Genomic DNA, 24,491 nt, shown 5'->3' with positions numbered 1-24,491 from the left:
TTTAAAGGTTGCCTATATTATTTCAAACAATACAGGCAGCCTTTTAAATATATGTTTAACAATTATTAAACATGTTAATTATCAAATATTAATTAAACATGTTAATATGTTTAATATGTTTACATGTTATTTTAAATATAAAATCAACATTTCTACAGATTCACTCTGCCATCACTAACTTTTCTTTCATATCCTTCAAAATAAATAACACCTGTAATTGTTTATAGTAGAAAAGGTGCTTTATTTTACATATCATTGGTACACGATACATAAAACTGCCTAAAATCAGTCTTGGAAAACACAACAGTCAGTCAGTTACAACTCAAAGGGTCAAAGACCAAGGCTATTTTGCAATCTACTTCATTTATGATCAAATGACTACAATAATTTTAAATACTAATCTCTTCATATCCAATGTTACAAATGATTTTATGTTACAAGGGCTGTAATTTTAAAATAAAATATCTTTAGCTATAGACCTTATTTCTAATCAGAATGAATCTTTGCTAGTCTACGAGTCTTTGAAATAATAGATCAACAATTTCACCTTCCTACAGATAATTGTATTTATGTAATTGGGTAATGAGGCAGGAGTCCTTCATACATGCAATCAGATTATTTCAATTTTTTAAAGAATGCAGATAAAATTGAGTTTATATATACCCTATGTCTAATTAAGTTGCCAAATAAGTTTATTAAACTAAAATGAAGCCAATATGATATTTTAGAAAACATAATTCTGAGAGCATGCAACATCAAAAATACTTTTACTACTTATGAGAGCCAGAGTTGCAGAACACAGAAGAGGACTGGCACAAAGGCTTGTTACATTTGAATTGCTTACCCGACTGGGAAGAGTAAAGAAAGTCATTCAACTCAGTGCAAATCCTATGAAAAATATCTGCATGATACAGCCTACTGCTACACAGAGGGATCTTCACTTAGAAAATGTGCAAATCATAAGAAGCTAAATGCACTTCTCCTGCTATTTACTCCAATTCATTCTATTCATCAGCACACAGCTCTAAGATTCCTTATTAACCACTAATGTCAAAGCCACAGAGATTTCTTAATGGCATTTTTTAGTCACCAATCCCTTATCACAGAGATAAATACGACTGGTGTTTAAAGTACAAATGCCAAAAAAAAAAAAAAAAAAAAAAAAAGAATCTGGGCTAAGTATCAAGACAAAAAACATTTATCATTTTAACAAATCCTTCAGTATAGAAAGACTTCTCTTCCCTCTAAAAAGTAAGTCATATGTTAGAACCACAGGTTCAGAATCACCTCCTGGTCCAGAAGAGTGGAGGCATTTAAGCAAAGTAAACTGAATCAAATACTAAACAGGTATAAATGTGCACACTCAAACAAATATTCTATCCTTTGCTTAAAATCAACTTATTCCTTGTCATTAGAAGTGCTTCAAGATGCACGTTGTTAATTAATGCAGAAAAGAAAGCGTTGAAAGCCAAACTTTTTCTATTAAAGCAATAGATCTTTAAAATAATTGGGCTTCAAACATATACTTTTAGTATAACTTTCCATTCATATTCTTTTATAATTAAGTATACACATATACACAACAAACCCTAATATTTAATATGTGCAAAATTGCTTACCATGTATTTTAACTTTGGTTAAGTATTTGTTTAGCCTATATCAGACACATTACAGAAGCTAGACAAATGATTACAAACATAATAATGAGGTAAGTTAAAATTCTACTAGTGCAAAAAGCAAGCATATGCCAAAAGCAAAGCATATGAATTAAACAAATGCAGAATGAAGCTCTCACCAAGGGCACTGCTGGGATAACAAACCAGAGAAGCTCCTTGTAAACATTGTAAAGTACACATTTAAAGAGTAAAGATTCATACAGCCACAAAAAAGGTATTCTAACAACACCATAGTAGTGCATTTATTTTATCTTTAGAGTTTGGAAACCACTTATTATGTGTCTAACAATTTGCATATTTTCTTCAAGAGAAAATTAGTGAGACACATTAATTACAAATACTGTAGTATAAAATCCCAGTTCTTTACAAAATTATATATTAAAATATTCTATACACTTTAAATTAGTAACTGGAACACACATATATATCAATTCTGCACAATTAAATCCATCTTTGCTGGGGGGTATTATACATGAAATTTGAGGACATAGCTACTCAGTCAACCTAAACTGGCATAAGGTTATGTGGTATAAAAAAAGATAGACCTGTGCCCCTGTAGTTATTGAAGCTCTTAGTTTGAAATATCTTTTCTGCAATTATTGCTCTGTATATTAATTCCAGGTTTAAATAGGCAGTGGAACCATGAAATTCCTAAAAGGTTTAAAACAAGTTACCTGTAGCAGAGTGTTTATAATACCTATCTGTATCTTTAAGGTTGTAATGGAACCTGAGTTAGCTGTCTAATGCTTATATTTTCATAGTAAAAAAGTTTATACAATTTCAAGGTAAAACAATGCAAAATAAAACATTTAGAGCATTTACAAAATCTTACAAATGTTTAAAACACTATTTTAAAACTTGTGTCCTGTTAAGGTGCTTGTTTCTTTCTCCAATAGGAGGACATATACTTTAATTTTGAATTCAATTATGAAGATTTTAATTTTAGCAAAAGCAAAATTAGAGCCATTAAGACAGATGAAAATGTTCAGGGATATATTTCACTTCTACTAAAAACACAAAACCTTAGAGCTGAAAGGGACCTAAAAGATAAACTGTTTTCACTCCCTCATCTGTTATGAGGAAAATGAGGGCCAGATAAGTGCTTTGGCCAAAAATATATTCAAATATATTGGCCTGGTAAGAATCAAGAAAACTCATTGTTCTTATTGTATTTTACCATGATTCTTGGAAAACAATAAAAGTTCAAAAGCAGTTTCTAAACTTGCCTCTTTCTTTTTTAATTTCTTAAGCTCTGTGCTAACTGTAAACAAAGAAAGGAATCAAACAACTACTAGAATTATTATAGTATCACACATAGTATCCAACAGAAGACAGCTGTTAGAGGAATACTACTCATATAGAATAAAGATAGAGGGAGTACTCAAAGATAGGACATTTACAAAGTAGAGAACATTTACTACATAAGACAGCATAGTATACAACAGCCAGTTACTAGAATTATCTCAATAACTCTAGGATGACTGGGTTACATAGCCCTTATAAAATATATTGGGGTAATAAAGCTTTCTAGCTTTTATCTTAATTTCACTGTTTTTCTTTATAAAAGAGCTATATCTGTAAGGAAGAACTCATATACTAATTTTCAGAGAGTCTTTGCTTCTTTTCTTTTATTTGGATCTATAATTCAGCAAATACATTTTAAGAACAATTTACAAACTTAAGTTCATAACTGCTGGAAATACAGTCAGAGAATACTCTTTTAAATGACAAATCTTCATAACCAGTTACTAATAAATAATCATCATCACAATAGCTTCAGTAAAAAAAAATTCAATTTAAAGGTGCTTTCTTATTATTACCTTGAAGCCACCGAACTTGTGTAGCTGGTCCATATCCCTTTTCATTCTTTGCTGATATCCTGAACACAATGGCAGGCCTGGATGTATAATCAATATGTGCATTTGCAAGTTGCCCAGCAGTTACTGTACATGATGTCTTAAGACCACAATAAATCCTCATGAACACAAGTTGACTTGGATTATCTTGTATCTGTGCTGTGCGGATAGCCAAGTAGGCTGAATATTCCAAAATATTTCCAGAAGGTGAAGTTGGAGGTTCCCAGGAAAGGTGGATACCTTCAACATTCTTGAAGAGGGCGGGAAAAAAAACAGGTTAAAGGTTCTTAAGTTTCCTCTGTTATCACTCATTATGTTGAGTCTATCTTTAGAATAAAAAATGCTCATTTTTGCTAAAATAATTGCATTAGATGTTAGATTTTTTTTTTTGTTGAGTTTTAAAACCTACCTCATTTGAATCTACAATGTTTAATTCATGCTTGCTTTTCAAAAACAACTAAGTTTAAATGTCTGCCTGTAATGTCCCAAAACAGGGATTTTTATTTCCTAAACAATCTCTAGGGAAGGACGGGACATTAGGATAAAATATAATTCAGTTTCGAGTGCTCTATTAAAATTCTCCAGCCAAATGTTTTCATTCCATAATAACAAGAACAAATTTAGAAGCATACCAGATTTCCCTGCCTTTCTGTGATTTGGATGCTGTAATTTTGCTTGAAATCACATGGACACGTAGAGGCAGACAACACACACTGGGGCCTTTCGGAGAGTGGATGGTGGGAGGAGGGAGAGGATCAGGAAAAATAACTAATGGGTACTAGGCTTAATACCTGGGTGATGAAATAATGTGCACAACAAACCCCCATGACACTCATTTACCTTTGGAACAAACCTGCACATATGCCCCTGAACTTAAAATAAAAGTTAAAAAAATACGAATGATTAGCTAAAATTATTTTTTAAACTTTTAATCCATTCTTTTAGGTATCTCTCATTTCATTAGATGGTAACAAGAATTTCTAAACTGACAGTTTATTTCACATATGAAATTTCAAATAATTTAAAATCAACAAGTGTTGACCCGATGTCTCACCTTTGAAATTCTGACTGCAGAAGGAGCTCCAGGAAAACCAGGAATACAAGTTTTAAATTCACTGATTTTGCTGAAAGGACCTATCCCACAACCATTGATTGCAGCAACCCTGAATCTGTACCCTGTGCCTGGAACAAGATCTTGTTTCTTAAGCAAGCTGTAGTCAGGTACATCTGCATTTCCTACCTAAAATGTAATATATGCAAAAGTCAAAGAAAAGGTACAACTAACATTGTTAAAGTTTCAAAATTAATTCAATTTTATTAAACAAAAAAACTTTTAAAACATAAATTATGTTTTAAGGTTCTGGTTCACATTTATCTCGCTCTCTCTCACAAAAGAGAAGCAACTAAGTCCATACATCTGCTCCTTTTCCAGAGGGGAGCACTCTTTCCAACTGAGAATCACTGATTATACAGATAAATGTAAGAGCATTCTTCACGCGAACAATGTGAAGGTAGAAAAAAAGCTGACAACCACTATAAACAAAGTATCAACTATCCCATCATCATGTAAACTTATCTTGAAGCAGAAATCTCAGAAGATATACTGTCAAATAATAGTCTGCCCAGGAACAATACCCTTTAGAGACAGGCAGGCAAGCTTGATAGAAAAGGAGGAACTAGCATGTAGTACAGAGTGTTTTTTGTTTTTTTTTTTGAGACGGAGTCTCGCTCTGTCTCCCAGGCTGGAGTGCAGTGGCACAATCTCAGCTCACTGCAACAGTCTGCTTCCCAGATTCAAGCGATTCTCCTGCCTCAGCCTCCCAAGTAGCTGAGATTACAGATGACTGCCACCACAGCCAACTAATTTTCATATTTTTTTAGCAGAGATAGGGTTTTGCCATGCTGGCCAGGAGTTCCTGACCAAAGGTGATCCACCCCTCTGGAACTCCTGAGCAAAGGTGATCCACCTGTCTCGGCCTCCCAAAGTGCTGGGATTACAGGCATGAGCCACCACGACCGGCCTATAGAGCATTTTTTAAAATTAAAATTCAGCAGACACCAAATAAACCTTAAATAATTAGATTATATACTGTAGGTAGGAATATAATAACATTTACAACTTTCAAACAATTTTTACATATGCTCCCTAACTCTCCCAGTTAGACAGAGAGCGCCAATGTGTTCTCCTATTTTAAGGGAGCCATGTCATCCCTACTTTACAGATGAGGAAACTGAGTCTAGGAGAGATTAAACAAGTTGACTTGCCAAGATCACACTGCTGAATGCTGGAACTAGTGATTCAAACCTAAGTTTACTAGCTCTAAATTTTAGGCTATTTTTTCTTTTAGGAAAAATCAGGTAGCTACTAGGCCCTTGGACACAGACACATCTTTATATATGAAATCCAACTACAGTGAGAAATTTCATTGGGCATAATACTAATTATTAACTAGAATTTCTATTTTTGTCAAGAGTTAGAAAATTCTATATGAAAAGAGGGATATGAGGAGTAATAGTAGAGCAACTAAAATACATATAAATATATAGGATATATTCCCCATTTGTACATATCTTCGGGAGATTCAAAATGAACATCTATTTCCTTGGCAATTCTCTCTCAGAAATTCTCCATTTAATAATTTTTTCAATTTTTATTTATTTATTTATTTATTTATTTATTTATTTATTTATTTATTTATTTTTTGGAGACAGCATCTCACTCTGTCATCCAGGCTGGAGTGCAGTGGCCTGAACATGGCTCACTGCAGCCTTGACCTCCTGGTTCAAATGATCCTCCCACTTCAGCCTCCCAAGTAGTTGGGAGCAGAAGCATGTACCTTGCCCATAAAATTTCTTTATTTTTTTGTAAGACAGGATCTTGCCATGTTGCCCAGGCTGGTCTGGAACTCCTGGGCTCAAGCTCCTCTCACCTTAGCCTTCCAGAGTACTGGGATTACAGGCATGAGTCACTGCACCTGGCCTTTATAAATTTTTTCAATGTGCTTTGGAGCTGTTATCTATGTAATAATTCTTAGAAGGTTAAATGTCTAATTTACATATATATAAAATATCTCATATATGTATATGAGGTCCTCTTTAAGGGGTTTCAGCATCAAGGGAACATTAGATTGTATTTAATAGTGTATCAGGGCTTTTAGATTTTTTTAAAATTTTAAAATCAGAAATAAAAAATTTTTTTTCAATAGAAAAATAAAGTTCCATTCTCTAGACACATTGGTTAACAAAATTAGAGATATTTCAAAAAACTCTTATCTGTGCTAGTCAGACTAAATTATTTATGACTCAAAACCCAGCTCATTGGCTGGGTGTGGTGGCTCGTAGCTGTAATCCCAGCACTTTTGGAGGCTCGGGCGGAAGGATCACTTGAGCCCAGGAGTTGGAGACCAACCTGGGCAACATGGTGAAACCCAGTCTCCACAAAAATTAGCTGGTAATGGCGGCTTGTCCCTGTAGTCCTAGATACTCAGGAAACCAAGGTGTGAGGATAACTTAAGCCCAGGAGGTTGAGGCTGCAGTGAGCTCTGATCGCACCACTGCACTCCAGCTTGGGTGACAGAGCAAGACCCTGTCTCAAACAAACAAACAACAAACAAAAAACTCTCCACCTCAGTGATTGTATAAGTTTTTTTTTTTTTTTTTTAATTTAGAGATAGGTATTGCTATGTTGCCCAGGTTGGAATGTAGTGGCTATTCACAGGTGCAATCATACTGCACTGCAGCCTCAAACTCCTGGGCTCAAGCAATCCTCCTGACTCAGCCTCCTGAGTAGCTGGGGCTGCAGGCATGCTCCACCACACCTGGTTCAAAGATTTTTTAAATGACATGCATGTGATGTAGTCCATACAAAGGGCCTTAACAAAGAATACAGTGTAACTTGGTGATATGATTTGGATCTGTTTGCCTACCAAATCTCATGCAGAATTGTAATCCCTAGTGTTGGAGGTAGGATCTGATGGGAGGTGATTGGATCGTAGGGGCAGAGCTCTCATGAATGGTTTAGCACCAGCCCCCCTTAGTATTGTATAGTGAGTTCTCATGAGATCTGGTTGTTTAAAAGTGTGTGGCACCTCCCCACCCCACGCATTGCCCCTGTTCCTGCCATGTAAGACATGCCTGCTTTTCCTTCACCTTCTGCCATGATTGGAAGTTTTCTGAGGCCTCCCCAGAAGCTGAGCAGATGCTAGCATCATGCTTCCTGTATAGCCTGTGGAACCTTGAGCCATTTAAACCTCTTTATAAATTATACAGTCTCAGGTATTTCTTTTTTTGTTTGTTTTTTTTTTTTTTTGAGATGGAGTCTTGCACTGTCTCCCAGGCTGGAGTGCAGTGGCGCCATCTTGGCTCACTGCAAGCTCCATCTCCTGGGTTCCCGCCATTCTCCTGCCTCAGCCTCCTGAGTAGCTGGGACTACAGGTGTTTGCCACCACACCCGGATAATTTTTTGTACTTTTAGTAGAGACGGGGTTTCACCGTGTTAGCCAGGATGGTCTCGATCTCCTGACCTTGTGATCCACCCACCCTGGCCTCCCAAAGTGCTGGGAATACAGGCGTGAGCCACTGCACCCGGCTAGTCTCACGTATTTCTTTATAGCAATGTGAGAATGGCCTAATACATTTGGTATACAGAATTCACAATTATATAGATTGTGGATGGATCCCAATTTTACTCATTCAAGTGACCTGAATTAGGGTTCTAAAAAAGAAATCTCATTATTAATTATTTTTTTCTTTCCCTTTCTTAGTTATTGGTAGAGAAAAATCTCATCCTTTAGGCTTATGATTTACAATGTAGAAAATATATCAATAGCTACCTTTGAGATGCTTTGCTTCCCTTTTGGCAGCAAATAAAACTGGCTCACCAAAGCTGTATTATTTTTAAAAATTCCCACATCACACCATTGTCGTTCTCCTGCTTTCATTGTGGCCACTGGATTTGAAGGAGTCTCTTTCTAATTTCAGAGAAAAAAAATTTATGAAGACTCTTATTGAATATATGAAAAATTTCAAGATTTAATAAGTCCATGCAGTGATCTACAAGTAGGTATTTGGATAAACACCACAACATTAACAACTCATATGTAAATAAAGTCTTAACAGATTAGGTCAACTGACAGTGAAACAGGGATGCCAATTCAAACACAGGAGTGACAGGCATTCTCCAAGTCAGTAGCTCTGTACTATCAACCTAGCTGGAGTTAGCATGCTTTCCAATCAGTGATATGTTAAAATGCCAGCTATTTTATAGAACATTGTCATTTCAGAGACTCTCTCAGAAAATGTAATTCCTTTAGCGTTAACATTACAACTTGCTCCAAAAGGAGCAAATAAAGAAAAATTCATTCCAAGCTGGCTCATTTCTAGATCCAAAACAACTAGCAAAATTCAGTGATCTTTGCACTTGAAATACCTGTGATTCTCCAAACCTAAAAGGAGAAAAAATGTTCAAAACTAAAATGCAATTTGAATATACTTTAGTATATACTAAAGAGGAGTAGATTAAACAGTTTTACATTTTTTATCCTGTTTTAAAACAAATAAACTTCCTCTACCTTAAGCTACTTTTAGTGGTAAGTGAATTATACTTATCCCTGGAACTAACCTTTTAAAGCCATCTTCTTATAAATGAGACACTGTTTCCAGAAGCTCAAAACAAATGTGCACTTCAGTTATTTATTTCTGTCTTAAATATATAACAGCAGAGGTACATGCTTATAATTCACATTTTTTTAATATTTAGGCTATCACACATGACAAAGTGAGCTAACTAGAAGAGTCTTTAAAGTTAAAAAAAGAGTAATAGCTTTAAACTTGTTGTAAAAACTCTCTTCAACAACTTTTATAAAACAACTGGCTCCAACTCAAATAACAAATACAATTCTGGCTGATGCATGGCAAAATAGACTCAAGAGAAAAAAAATTCATTTTAGTAATCCTTCCCTAAGAAGAGTCTAAAAACACTAGGACTTAACATTCTGGAAAGATGAAAGCTGATAAAGGTAAATATATGGTCAAAATCCATAAAGTCATGATTGAAAGAAAACAAAAACTAAAGAGAATTCTTAAAGATTCTAAAAGTTAAATTTAGGTCAAATGAAAACTCTTGCTCACAGAAATTAAGTTGAAATGACTAATAACAAAAAAAAACCCTCAAAAGTATATATATGTTTTATCTTTGTATTTATCTAAGTAAGACAATCTTGGTATATTTGTAAGGCACTTTCCTGACATTTCAAGTTTGGTGCCATGCATACCAAATTTGGTCTACGTAAAACAACCAAATATCAGAGATTATTGGGCTACCCTACATTTATGTCAATCCACTATTGCAATATTCTGTTGTGCTCCTATTAAGTAGCTAGCAATACAGCCATTTAAGTTTTATGTTCCATAACACATCCTATCTTTTAACCATTAATGTAATTTACACATATATACACATATATGTATGTATATACACATACACACATTTCTGATTATAAAAATAACATTTCATTATAGAAAAATATAAAAAGCATAAAGAAGAAAGTAAAAAGTATCTGTGGCCCCCCACCTGGATTTTAGAGTGGTTATGTGTGGGTACATGTGAGAGTATAAATGTATGAATTGCATGTATTTTTTAACAAAATTGGGAACACAACACATGTTGTTTTTTATCCAGCTTTTTCACTAAACATTATACTGTGAACATTTTCCTATTCAATCATTTATTTCTAAATGTATGTCAATTCATTACTGAGACCTGAGAATCTTTTTATGAAGTTATTTAGAAGTTGCTCAGCATTTAAAAGTACATAATCATGTGTAAACATGCATCATCACCAGGTCATGTACTTACAGAAAACGGCATTGCTGTAGCATGTGTCTCTACACGGCTGATCTTCGTTGCAGGCAGTGCATATGTTTCATCAACTAAAAATTAAACAATTTATCAGATAAGATTTACATAACTTATCAGATACATTAAAATATAATTTTTAAATATATATTTAATGCCACCAACTGTAAACTTAAAAACGGCTAAGACAGCAAATTTTATGTTATATGTATTTTATCACAATAAAAAAACAGCCAGAGGGTATTATACTATTATTGACAGTAAGTAGTAATATTGACCCTTTAACTCAAAACAATTCATAAACTTCATTTTTTTAAGGGTTTGATGACTAGCTAGAACTTCAGAGAATGTTTACTAAAGATGCAATACAATTCCTATTTCAAAAGAATAAAAATTTATCAAATTAGAAATCAAGCAAGTTGGAAGAATTGTTAATACACAGTCTAGAACCAATCTTATCTAAAAAACAGTTTGCTAAATTTATTCACAGTAGGAAAGACACATTCTGATTGTATTTCAGTAGTGTGTGCTAATCTAAATATTTTATGCAGAGAATAGTTTATAAAATAATTTTAACTGAAATGCTTTATCTGTTTACATTACATTCTGGAAAGATGAAAGCTGATAAAGGTAAATATATGGTCAAAATCCATAAAGTCATGATTGAAAGAAAACAAAAACTAAAGAGAATTCTTAAAGATTCTAAAAGTTAAATTTAGGTCAAATGAAAACTCTTGCTCACAGAAATTAAGTTGAAATGACTAATAACAAAATTCCAAGATGAAATGCAATTCCCATCTAAGACAAGTAAGTTTGATGAATTTACATACATAAATGGCTCAAAATACAGTATGTGAAACACATTTCAAACCTTCAGATTTGGTACTGAATGTTGTTAGTGAAGTTTCATCTTTAACAACTGCCCCATTTGTACTGGATGATTCAGTTTTAATGGTCTGCTGGGTTACCATAGTTTGTGTGCTGGAAACAGTACTGGATACAGAAGTTTCAGGAATTACTGTTCTTACATCCAGGCAACTACTTAGAACACCTACATTTGCTGAAGTGTGAGGACCTAAAATAAAAGGGAAAAGGTAATTATTAATATAACATCTGCAGATAATTGTTGTGTCTTATAGTTCTTGTCATATGATTCTTGGTACTTTCAGTTTTAAAATCATACATGAGCACCACAAATGGTATTAGTATGAATTAACCACTAGGCATAAAATGTTTAGAAAAATAAAGTGCATTATATCCATAATGGATGTCCAACTTTTTACCTTCCTCGTTCATTCTAAACACTGAGCCATTGTTCTTGACTTTTCACTAAATCATAGATCAAATGGCTCTGCCCTTCATTTCAGGAAAAAAATATTAGAGGTCATTAGGCATGAATTATCTCAATTTTTTTGCCTTCTCTGGCTGCAAACTGGAATTGTACTAATAATTGTGCTCATCCTCCCTATCTTCCATTGCAGAAGATTTGCTGACCTCTCTCCTAAAAAATCTGAATATATCTTCCTGTATTCTTGGTCCCATTCCTTCCCCTATATGTTGGGACCCTCATCAATCATTCCTCTCTCTTTAGGGTTTTCAGATTCTTTGTCAGTAGTTTTTGGTCCTTGGCCCATAAATATCATCAAATTCCTGAAGCAAACAACACACCTCTTCGTTTACCCAACAATTCCCACCAATTACCCTCTCCCTTTACTAATTCCCTTTAGAGCAGTTTATACTTCCTTGATCTCCCCAAAATTTGATTTCTAGCACACTACTCTAATAAAATAATTCTGGCAAACATCACTGATTTCTAGGGGGTATTTTTCAATTTTCATTTACTTGACTTTTCTGCACTGTAAACAATGCTGACCACATACTCCTTTTTGAAGCTGTTTTTTTTTCCCCCCCAGGACGTATATTCATTCATTCCATAACAGTGAAGTCTACCATGTATGAGATATTGTATTTGTTTTTATAATGGTGAAATAAGGCAGACATAGATTATGCCTCACAAACTTAAGCCTTCTTCTTGTCGCCCTTACATATTTTTCTGTGCGTTAAATACCATTCCCAAATCCATACATATCTCCCGGGCACTGCACCAGGTGCTAGGAATCTAGCAGTGAACAAGTCAACAAGATCCTTGCTCTTTTGGAGATTACATTTAAATACTCTTAATTTCTAAATTTATGTTTCTAGCCTAGTACTGCCTTCTAGACTCCAGGCCTAAGTATCCAACTGCCCATTAGAAATCTTTACCAGTATATTCCTGAAGTGCCTCAAAAACAGAGTTCCAAGTTGAACCTATCTTTTCCAAAATCCGTTCTTGCTCCTATATTTTCTATTTTGATGAAGACTATCATTACCTACTCTCATATCCAACCGAAAACACTGGGAGTCATATTCAACTCATTTTTATTTCTCATATACAGCCAGCTGTCAAGTCTAATAGATGAAACCTTCTAAAAGTCTCTTAAATGATGAATTCTCTCCTCTCCATTTCAGCCACTGCTTTAGTCTCTATGTATCTCCTGGAGTCCTAAAAGAATCCCTAACAAGTCTCCTAATCATTTTCTACTATAGTTCTTCCTGATGGAGAGGCTATTCTTTAAAAAAAAAAAAATTTGCCTCATTTAAATTCCATAGTTCATAACCAATCATTACTATTGGTAAGTGCTTACTTAGTATTTTAACATCATTCTAGGTGCAGCACACCAACATGGCACAAGTATACATATGTAACAACCTGAAGCGTTATGGGCACTGTGACTAACTTAAGTATGAATAAAAAAAAATAAAAATAAAAAATAAAAAAAATAAGAGAAAAAAATAAAAGGCCTACTACATTATCGAAAGATTTTGCCCCTAAAATTGTAAGCTAGAATTACGGTGTGGAATGTTATGAGATTCAGTAATATATAACTTTTATATAATTTTATAATAAAAGTTTATATAAGAAAGGAAAAAAAAAAAAAACAAAACCTAATCATGTCTACACCCACGGTTGAAATATGGCAGTTTTTTGGGCCCTAAATTAAGGAAAAATGGATCAAACCTGTACAACATTTACCTTTTTCAAAATGAACTATTAATTCGCCTACCCCATTTTTATAAAAAGCTTTAGTTTAAGAAGATGTCATCCCATTTAGCCGTTCGTTTTTCGCTTAGCATATCCACCCACGTGACCTATTATGATTAGAAGCATTCGATGCCAAAGATGGATATAAAATGGCATTCGAATCCGTCAGTGCTTTGAAGTCTGGTTTGTTTTTCATTGAAGTTTCTTTTGTGGCTGGCTGTTCAGTTTTTGTGCTGTTTATTGTATCATTGATCTACAAGAAATATAACAGATTACTGTAGTAAGCAATATTCAATGAAATAAAAATACATGTAAAAAACAAGCAAAATAATTTACAATTTAAATATTTTATCAGAATATAAAACACCCAAAATTACATTATTAATTTCTACAGGATTTTATTCAATTTTATAATAGTTTCTAAGAAAACAATTTCTTTTCACTTAATCTCCACGCTCAAAAGATCCGTTTTGAAGAGGAAAGGGAGAGTATATTTTGAGGAAAAAAAATCTACATTTTAATAAGTGGTAGCTAGTATCACAAGCAAATACATATATAACACAGGAGAGAACAAAGCTACTGGATCTGGTCAAATTTTCTTAAAGGGCAGACATGTATCCTAAAAATATGGTAACTCCAAAAGTAAAATCTCAGCTATATAGAATCTTCAAGCAAATAAACTATTCTATATGACTGAGTTTTCCATATAAAGATTTCATACATACACATATAATTATCCTATAGCATGAGGTATTTTGGATAAGAATTTCCCTAATTACATTTTTCTTAACCTTCTTAAACACACTATAATAAACACATTCAAACTTTAAAAAAAATTATTACTATTATTATTATTATTTTTGAGATGGAGTTCTGCTCCTGTTGCCCAGGCTGGAGTATAATGGTGCAATCTCAGCTCACTGCAACCTCCACCTCCCAGGTTCAAGTGATTCTCCTGCCTCAGCCTCCCGAGTAGCTGAGATTATAGGCGCCCACCACCAATGCCTGGCTAATTTTTTGTATTTTTAGGAGAGACGGGGTTTCACCATATTGGCAAAAGCTGGTCTTGAACTCCCGACCTCAGGTGGTCCACCCACCTCAGCCTCCCAAAGTGCTGGGATTACAGGAGTGAGCTACCATACCTGGCCTTAAAAAATTATTTTTATTTTTTATTTTTTTGAGACAGGATCTTGCTCTGTTGACCAGGCTGGACTGCAGCAGCACGATCACAGTCCACGGCAGCCACCACCTGCCAAGCAATCCTCCTGCCTCAGTCTCCCAAGTAGCTGGGGCTACAGGCACATACCAGCATACCCAGCTAATTTTTCTATATTTTGTAGAGATGGGGTTTTGCCATGTTGTCAAGGCTGTTCTTGAACTCCTGAGCTGAAGGATCTACCGCCTTGGCTTCCCAAAATGTTGGGATTACAGGTGTGAGCCACAGAACCCAGCTGCTAGGTTTAAAATGTTTTGATAATTCAAGTCATCAATGTGAATTATCAGTTATTATACCTACAGGTCTACCTAACCATAAAAGTGACCTGGCTTCATTCAAATACCCTAATACTGTTGTTCTTTCTAATTACCTGTTTTTTGTTACTTTTCTGTCTCTATTTTTATTGTCAGCTCATAATTTCTCATGGCTCTGAGGATACTTGTCTATAATATGCCCTGTGCTTGCCCTTAATTGGTGGTGGTACTGTTTATAAGTGATGATGATGATGATAGCCACAACTATGCCAGGCATTATGGCAGGCAGTGTACTATATATACCCATAAACTCTGAATCTTACTTAATCTTCACAAGAATCCTATTAGTAAGATAACTTGACACCATTATAGATGAAGAAAATGATACTCACAGAACTTAAGTTACAAACCTACAGGCAGGTAGCTAGTAAGTAACAGCTAGAATTCGAATTTGGTTTATTTCATTTCAAAATCCTTACATCTGGAATGTGCTTTTTGCTTAAAATCAGACACTCAGTCTAACTGAAATTTTATAAAATAAGTATAAATAAATCCTGAGAATTTTCATTAAACATGATAGATTAAACACATTTGCTTCAGATTTCTCCAAAACCCAATTCAAATGACAAAAAAGGAATTTTTTAAAGTATGAAGCTATAACCTTTTAAGAAAAAAGAGAATGGCAGGAAAGAAAATAGTAGATAAGATGTAAAACAGAACAGCTGGAGCTAAGACCCTTCTCCTAAGTGGAAAGTCACTAAGATGTGGCCTGTTTGTGCCCCAGGGCCCAGGGCAGTCAGTGGTGGCAGAGGTGCAGAGTACAAGAAAACGCTGGAAATTTGTCACACAGAAGCCGGTTTAAGAAGTGTTGTAGCCCTAGTTCTGCTCTCCCAGCATACCAAGGCAGAGAAATTCCTCTCCTCCATTCTAGCTGAAGATGGAAAATAGGTATAAAGGTTGAAATGTGAGTCTCTAGACTACACTACAGTATCCCACGAGTGATACAAGTATGAAGATGATACAAGTATGGGGAGAGGCGCCATACTGAAAATCGGAATTAAATGAAAGTCTAAATGCTGAACAGAAATATACCTTCCCTCCAATCCCCTTACTAAGCTCCCAGATTCTGACAGCCAGGCTCATAACCCTTAAGCAAGAGGTTGGAGAATTCTTAGGGGAAACTAATTGGTCTAAGAAAAAAGACCCACAGATATTGACATTTGTTGGTCCCCACCTACTTACTCTTGTTGAGGTTTACTAAGTAACAAGCCACATCCACATGCATAGGCCTTCCAGGCTTTCTTAAAGCCTCACTTTAAACATAAAGGGACAGCCAAGCATCAGCAGACACTTGATGACAACCTCTAATGTGGAAGTCCAAGATTAAAACACATTAAAAAATAAAAAAGAGCTTGCAAAAAAGAAACATAATAAAGAGCAGACTAAAACTCCAAAATGTTTTAAAGTATAATTCTTCAGGAGAGAAGGAAAGATATTATATTTATGAAACAAGAATAGGGTGCTATAACAGAAATAAAGAATAAAATGAGGCTTTTAGAAATTAAAATGTGGTTGGATATATTTAAAATGTAAAATTGGAATAGACAGAGAAAACAGAAGATAAAAGCAAAATCAGAGGACTAGGTTATAAAAAAAAAAATGAAAAGAAATTGAGGGAAGAAATCATCAGTAATGAAGGTCATGAGTTTCCAGAACAATGGGGTCCACTGGGTGAGGCACACCAAATGAAGACATACACTCTAAGGCACATCATTGTTGAAATTTCAGAATACTGGGGATAAAAAGATAAAAAATTAGGTCATATATAAAGGATCAGGAATACAAATGGCATCACACTTTTCAATAGCAACACCAAATGCTAAAAGACACTACAAAAATTCCTATAAATTTCTGAGGGAAAAACTTCCAATATAGGATTCTATAAGCCAGCCAAGCTATCAGTTAAATACGCTAAAGACATTTTCAGATATGCAAGATCTCAAAAACTTTACTTTTCATAAGCCCACTTCTCAGGGGGTTGCAACAAAATAAAGGAAAACACAAAGAAAGAGGAAGAAATAAGGTCAAGAAATATGGGCTGTAACACAGGAAAGAGATAAATTCCTACTATGAAACAGAGAAGGTAGTTCTAAGGTAACAGCTGTGCAGCAGGCCTAGAGGACAGGGGGCTCCAGGAGGAATTGTTCCAAGGGTGGAAAAAAGAAACTACCTTTATGTCCAAATATCTTAAGTTTTATAACTTTTTGGAAAATTTGATTATGAATTAATGATAGAGAAGAAGAAAACCAAGCAAGTGAAAAAATGAGGCAGTTAATGCCAGGAAAACAAAGTTGCATGAAAAGGAGTAATTCTCATAGCACACTACATGGCTCACCTGCAACTGTTTCACCATCATAGTATAAACATCAAGCCATAACTCTACTAAAAATATGTGAAGGATGTGGGAACAGGAAAGGAGGGGATAAGGCAGAATTGTAAGAGATCATTAAAATTGTCATCTTTCATTATTGAAGACAATTGATCTAAAAGTAGACTCTTCAACAACATGAGTTTGAACTGTGAGGGTCCATTTCTATGTGGATTATTATTTATTTATTTGTTTTTTGAGACAGGGTCTTGCTCTGTCACCCAGGCTGGAGCGCAGTGGTGCAACCTCGGTTCACTGCAAGCTCTGCCTCCTGGGTTCACGCCATTCTCCTGCCTCAGTTCCCCAAGTAGCTGGGACTATAGGTGCCCGCCACCATGCCCAGCTAATATTTTGTATTTTTTTTTAGTAGAGACGGGGTTTCACCATGTTAGTCAGGATGGTCTCAATCTCCTGACCTCGCGATCCGCCCGCCTCGGCCTCCCAAAGTGCTGGGATTACAGGTGTGAGCCACCGTGCCTGGCCGTGGATTATTTTTAAGAAATACAATTGGTGCTCCGTATCTGTGGGTTCCATGTCCTCAACCAAACATGTACGGAAAATACAGTATTCGCAGGATGCAAAAACTGTGAATACAGAGGGCCGAATTTTTGCATTTGCACGTTCTACAGGGCCAACTACAAGACTTGAATATCGAGGGGACTGTTGGGGGGTGGGTCCTGAAACCAATGCCCTGCAGATACAGAAGGACAACTGCGCATAGTTAGATACTAAAAGAAAGCTACGATAGTTTAAAGTAGTTGCTTCTAGGGAACAGAAATCAAGAGCAGGTAGGGACAGGGTAGGAAACTACTGCTCTTCATCATAAGCTTTACAGTATCATCTAAATTTGTGATACACACACACATATATATACACATACATAGTATATAATCAACATATAACGTATGACTACATATAACAGAAATATTATGTCTAATATGACAGGCTACTTACAAACTGCATGAGCTTTACTTATAATAACACCTTCCTGACATACTATAAGTATGACATGATATACTTCCAGACCTATGCCTTTACTGGTCTTCTGTCACACTCAGAACATATTAGTCAATACCTACATCATTTTCCTTGAAAACAGTCTACTGAGGTAGACGGCAGTTTACCAAATAAAAATAATCTTAGTAAGCATATTCATTAGCCTCTACTAAGACCTATTATGATGCACTTCATAAACAAGAAATAACAAGTGTTCAATTTAGTAACTGAAATTTTTCAGTAAACAAAATACATAGTAAAGAAAATATTTTATACATATTTTTAAAGTACATCTTTAGATGTCTGTGTGACATTTAGAAATGGCAAAATATAGACACGTAAGTACACATTACATTGAATTAGTCTGATGCTCTGTGTAATGCAGCTAGGCTTCTCTTGGCCTGGGGTTTTCAATTCAGGCTTCTGTCACAGTGATCTGTGAAGCTTTCTTTAAAAACAGAGCTGCCTGGGCATTTTCCTAAAGATTCTGCTTCACTAGATTTGAGGAAGAGCTTGGGAATCTGTGTGTGTGTGTGTGTGTGTTTGTTTGTTTGTTTAGCTCAGAGATAACTCTCAAGTGCAGGCAGGATTAAGGACCCCTCTTCTAGAGTAGTAGTATGCTAAAATCTGAATAAAATTGAAACTATAACCATAAACATCCAATTACCTTCATACACTTTTTTACTTACACTGTTAGGAACGATGTTATTACTGCCTTGTCTGTGAGGGTCCATCCTGACTCCTGCAGGAATGAGAAAGGTTCAGACTGATATGCTCTTAATTAGCTTCAATAAAATATAATTAAATATTTTTAAAGTTACATATTAAAGTTTAAAAAGTAGTATCTTTACCAAAGGTTATATGTTTTCTTAATAGTTTGCTTAAGTTGACTGAAATTCTCTCTGGAAAAATGTGCAAAATTTGTGTTTGCTTTTACTTCCAAGGCCTATTTAGTTAAAAATACTTTTGAAAAGCTGAGATATTTATGAAAGCAAATTAAAGCCAATCTGCTGAAGTCAAGTAATATGTCAAATTAGGAAAGTACATAAAAATGAACTGCAGAAAACACAATCTATCCTACGTTTCTATGTATCCTACTACAGCATAATGGTAAGACAGCCAAGTTTCAGAACTGAAATACAATGTATTATCAGGCATGGACCTAATGCCATAAAATTTCTTAAACCAAACCTAATCACAGACTTTTATGCAGATATTCTACATATATATATATATGTATACACACACCCCCACACACACATATACGTACTGCAGTATATGTGTGCATGCATGTGTGTGTGTGTATTTTTTTTTCTTTAAGACAGAGTCTCGCCTGTTGCCCAGGCTGGAGTGCAGTGGCATGATCTCAGCTCACCGCAACCTCCACCTCCTGGGTTCAAGTGATTCTTTTGCTTCAGCCTCCCAAGTAGCTGGGATTACAGGTATGCACCACCATACCCAGCTAATTTTTGTATTTTTAGTAGAGATGGGGTTTTACCATGTTTACCAGACTGGTCTCAAACTCCTGACCTCAGGTGATCCACCTGCCTCAGCCTCCCAAAGTGCTGGGATTACAGGCGTGAGCCACCATGCCTCGCCTGCAGTATATATTTTTAAAAGCATGTGAGCACACATACTTTAAGCATGAAAATTATGTTACCTTGCATATTTGGTGCTGCTGAAGAATCTGATGATGCAGCTTGGTATGGCAAGTCCGTACTCAACTGCAAAAGATAGCCCTCAACTGTAGACACTTCATCCCACTTGACATGAAAGGAACTGGTAGTGGCTTTGATCAGCTGTACTTGAGATGGTGCTGGTGGTTTCTCTATAGAACAATAAAGATATTATACATTTAAGTTTCCAGTGTATAAATGGTTTGCTGATATAGTTTGTTTGGACTTGAGTTTTGAAAACATCAGCAATGAACATTTCATCTGCTTACCAAGACAAGGAAAGTTTACTCAGATAAATGCAGCTATAGTAGGTCAAATTAAAATAGTTTGGGGTTCCTATTCTATTTATTTATTTATTTTCTTGGACAAATATATCTATAAACAAAACAATCCAGTATGAAACTACCGAACTATTTGAGTCATCAGATTCGGAAATGTGTTTAATCCTAGAAGGAGTTTTTTTGGGGGAAGCTGGGAATCCTAGAAGGAGTTTTTTTTTTTGAGGGAGGCTGGGGAGAGGCAAGGGGAGCTAAGTATTAACGCTACATTATTTTATCTTTCTTAGAAGTTCTAATATTCTTTAATTTTATGAGCCAATTTTCAGCCAACAGCATACATGTTAGCAATTCTGTTAATGTAAGATAACGTTTGGGACATGATATTTTATAAGAAGCATTACTCTCTGAATTAATACCCCCTGTATCAAGACTTGTATACCGGCGGGCGCGGTGGCTGGAAGCCTGTGAATCCCAGCACTTTGGGCTGAGCCAAAACGTCGCGATCACGAGGTCAGGAGATCTTGAGACGCATTCTGTAACACAGTGGAAACCCGTCTCTACTAAAAAATACAAAAAATAGCCGGCGAGGTGGCGGGCGCCGTAGTCCCAGCTACTCGGGAGGCTGAGGGCGGAGAATGGCATAAAACGGGGAGGCGGAGCTTGCAGTGAGCCGAGATTCTGGCCCTGCACTCCAGCCTGGGCGACTAGAGCGAGACTCCGCCTCAAAAAAAAAAAAAAACAAAAAGGGATTGTACTTACCAGTGGGCTGGTGGTTCACGCCTGTAATTTCTCAGCAGTTTGGGAGGCCGAGGTGGGCGGATTACCTGGAGATCAGGAGTTCAAGCCAGCCTGGCCAACATGGTGAACTCTGTCTTACTAAGAAAATACAAAAATAGCCAGCGCGTGGTGGCTGCACCTGTAAATCCCAGCTATCTTGGAAGGCTGAGCAGGAGAATCACTGAACATGTGAAGGGGAGGTTGCAGTGAGCCGAGACTCTAATCACTGCACTCCAGCCTGGGTGGCAGAGTGAGACTCCATCTCAAAAAAAAAAAAGAAAAAAGGAATGGTGGGGAGGAAGAGATAAATCCTCAACTTCCAGTAGCAGAAAGTGAACACATTATTCCCTGAATGAAAAAAAGCAATATATATATCAAAGTAATAACTTATATGTGTGTGACTATAGAGATATGGAGTATAATACCTAAAGATCATTTAACAGATTAAGAACAAATTAAATGCTTGTAAGCAAGTAAAAGGAGGGAAAGGTGGAGCAAAGAACTGTGATTTTTCAAGAAGCCTCATTGGAATTTATTATCTTTTCAATGCTCAAATCACAAAGTTTAACTAAAAGTGAACGAAAAAAACAAAACAAGATGGAGCCCCCTCTTCACCAAACAGATGCTGAACTTTCAGAGGGAAAAGCAAATCTATATTTTGGCCCGGTACTGAATCGTGCTGATTACGTTTTAGAATACTACTGATATCTAAAACTTATATGAAAGTTTATAGGAAAAACAGGGCCATTCAAAATCCATTTTTTCTAAACCGTTTTTAAGTCATAGATGCGCTTTAAGACTTGCTCGAACATCATATAATCCTCTACAGAGACATTCTAGTCTACACATTTTTTCATAATTTCAGAGACTGAAGCTTGTAATCCTTAGATTCAGTTAATAAAATTTCCAATGTTCAGGCGGGCGCGGTGGCTCAAGGCCTGTAATCCCAGCACTTTGGGAGGCCAAGACGGCGGATCACGAGGTCAAGGAAAGGACTCGAAGACCATCCTGGCTAACACTGTGAAACCCCGTCGTCTACTAAAAATACAAAAAAACCTTAGCCGGGCGAGGTGGCGGGCGCTGTTCCAGCGCTACTCAGGATGGCTGAGGCAGGGAGAACGCCGTGAACCCTGGGAGGCAGAGCTTGCAGTGAGCTGAGATCTGGCACTTGCATCAGGCCTGAGCGACAGAGTTGAGGGCTGTTGTCTCAAAAAAAAAAAATAATACAAATAATAATATAATATAATAATTTCCAATTTCAAAGATGAACCGATGGTAGTTCAATTTTCTATCTTTTTTCTGTGCGTGCTCGTATCGATGTTCGTTTCATAGGGAAGGCATTACTATCTTCAGTTGTTCAATTATTTTTTCAACTGATCTTAATTTTAGACACTAACTCTTAAACTTTTTTTACATTACAAAACAACACATGCTACTGTGGAAAATACAGACAAGTAATGACAGAAAAGCTTTGAAGAAAATGTATAATCTCAGCTCTCAGATAATGCTTTGGTGTGTGTCCTTCCAAGTTTTCTATTTATAATTTTGAAAACACTGGAGTCGGCCAGGCGCGGTGGCTCAAGCCTGTAATCCCAGCACTTTGGGAGGCCGAGACGGGCGGATCACGAGGTCAGGAGATCGAGACCATCCTGGCTAACACGGTGAAACCCCGTCTCTACTAAAAAATACAAAAAACTAGCCGGGCGAGGTGGCGGGCACCTGTAGTCCCAGCTACTCCAGAGGCCGAGGCAGGAGAATAGCGTGAACCCGGGAGGCGGAGCTTGCAGTGAGCTGAGATCTGGCCACTGCACTCCAGCCTGGGCAACAGAGCAAGACTCCGCCTCAAAAAAAAAAAAAAAAATTCATTTTCCATACAACTGCCAGTGACCATTTCAAAATGCACATCAGAATGTGTCACATCTCTCCTTCAAACTTACACGTAACTTCCTGCTGCACTTTAAAAATAACTTAGAAATTCTACCACCACATTCAAGGCCCTATGTCCTGTGGTCATCTCTCTAACCTCCATTCCTACACTTTCCTCTTTGTTTACCCAGTTCAAATCTGTTGCCAAACATGCCAAGTATTCCCATCTCAGACTCCTTGTATGTGCTGTTCCCTCTTCCTGCAGTGGTTTCTCTGGCCTTTTTATGTGGGTATCTCCTTCTCACCAGTCGAATAACATCCCACGTCATCTCATCACAGAAGCCTTTTTTGCCTACCCACCCTGAAGCAGCCACCACTCCCGTGCCCAATACCTAACACCACTATCTCATGTATTCACATGATTAACAGAAACTGAACTTATTTTGTTAATCTGTTTCACTATTGCTCATTATCTCCTTGCTGTCGTACCCCCTCAGAATGTAAGTTCTTTGTGAGAGCAGGGGCACTATCAGTCTTGTTTGCTGCTATATTCTCAGCATTTAGAACAATTCCTGCTACACAGCTGTCAATCAATATTTATTAAAAATTGATGTGAGGTACACATTTTTAAAAATTGTGGCACTCTAATAATTTTTTCCTCCTTTAGAGATGGGGTCTTGCTCTGACACCCAGACTGGAGTGCAGTGGAGTAATCAGAGCTCACTGCAGGTAGACTCAGACTTCTGGGCTCAAGTGATCCTCTTGCCTCAGCCTCCCAAGAAGCTGGGACTATAGGCATGAGCCACTGTACCTGGCTAATTTTTTGTTTGGTGGAGATGGGGGTCTCACTATATTGCTCAGGCTTGTCTTGAACTCATGGCCCCAAGTAATCCTCCTGCCTCAGCTTCCCAAAGTGCTAGGATTACAGGTGTGAGCCACTGCACCCAGCCTCTTTTTAAAAACCTTTTATTTTAAAATAATTTTAGGTTTGCAGAAGAGTTGCAAAGATAGTACAGCATTGCCATAACCCCCTGGCCCCAGTTTTCCCTTTTCTCCAGCTTCCCCTAATAGAAGCACATTTGTTAAAACTAAGAAATTATTGGTGTAATACTATTAACTCAACTATAGACAACTCAGATTTCACCAGTTTTTCAATTAATGTCTTTTTTTGTTCCAGGATCCAATCCAGAACACAACATCACATTCAGCTGTAATGTCTCCTTTGTCTCCTCCACTTTTTGATTATTTCTTAGTCTTTCCTTGTTTTCCTTCGCTTTGAAACTTCTGAATAGTACTGCTCACATATTCTTTGCAGAAGATCTAGAATATACCTCAATTTGGGCTTGTCTGATATTTTCTCATAGTTAGACTGAGATTATGGATTTGGGAATACCACCAAGGTACTTTTACTTATCACATGATATTAGGGAGTAAATGATACTAACTTATCACTAATGATATTAACCTTGATCACTTGATTAAGGTGGTACTTGCCAGGTTTCTCCTGCTTGCCAGGTTTCTGTAAAGCTA

General features: G+C 36.3%; 1 protein-coding gene across 1 annotated transcript in view; it reads right to left on the bottom strand.

The window, feature by feature from the left end:
* Positions 1-221: 221 nt before the first annotated feature.
* Positions 222-24,491, bottom strand: part of HCFC2 (host cell factor C2) — a 48,492-nt gene continuing 24,222 nt past the window's right edge. The window contains exons 8-15 of the mRNA XM_017895297.1: positions 20,025-20,192; positions 19,054-19,106; positions 13,561-13,723; positions 11,260-11,463; positions 10,389-10,462; positions 8,365-8,502; positions 4,587-4,772; positions 222-3,782 (exon numbers count right to left, since the gene is read on the bottom strand). Of these exons, the coding sequence (XP_017750786.1) occupies positions 3,468-3,782; positions 4,587-4,772; positions 8,365-8,502; positions 10,389-10,462; positions 11,260-11,463; positions 13,561-13,723; positions 19,054-19,106; positions 20,025-20,192 (1,301 nt within the window). The 3' untranslated portion in view covers positions 222-3,467. The remainder of the gene's footprint in view (positions 3,783-4,586; positions 4,773-8,364; positions 8,503-10,388; positions 10,463-11,259; positions 11,464-13,560; positions 13,724-19,053; positions 19,107-20,024; positions 20,193-24,491) is intronic.

The sequence above is a fragment of the Rhinopithecus bieti genome, unplaced genomic scaffold, assembly GCF_001698545.2.
Source record: "Rhinopithecus bieti isolate Rb0 unplaced genomic scaffold, ASM169854v2 scaffold_24306, whole genome shotgun sequence".
Classification (NCBI taxonomy): domain Eukaryota; kingdom Metazoa; phylum Chordata; class Mammalia; order Primates; family Cercopithecidae; genus Rhinopithecus; species Rhinopithecus bieti.
This window is presented reverse-complemented; position numbering and strand designations above follow the sequence as displayed.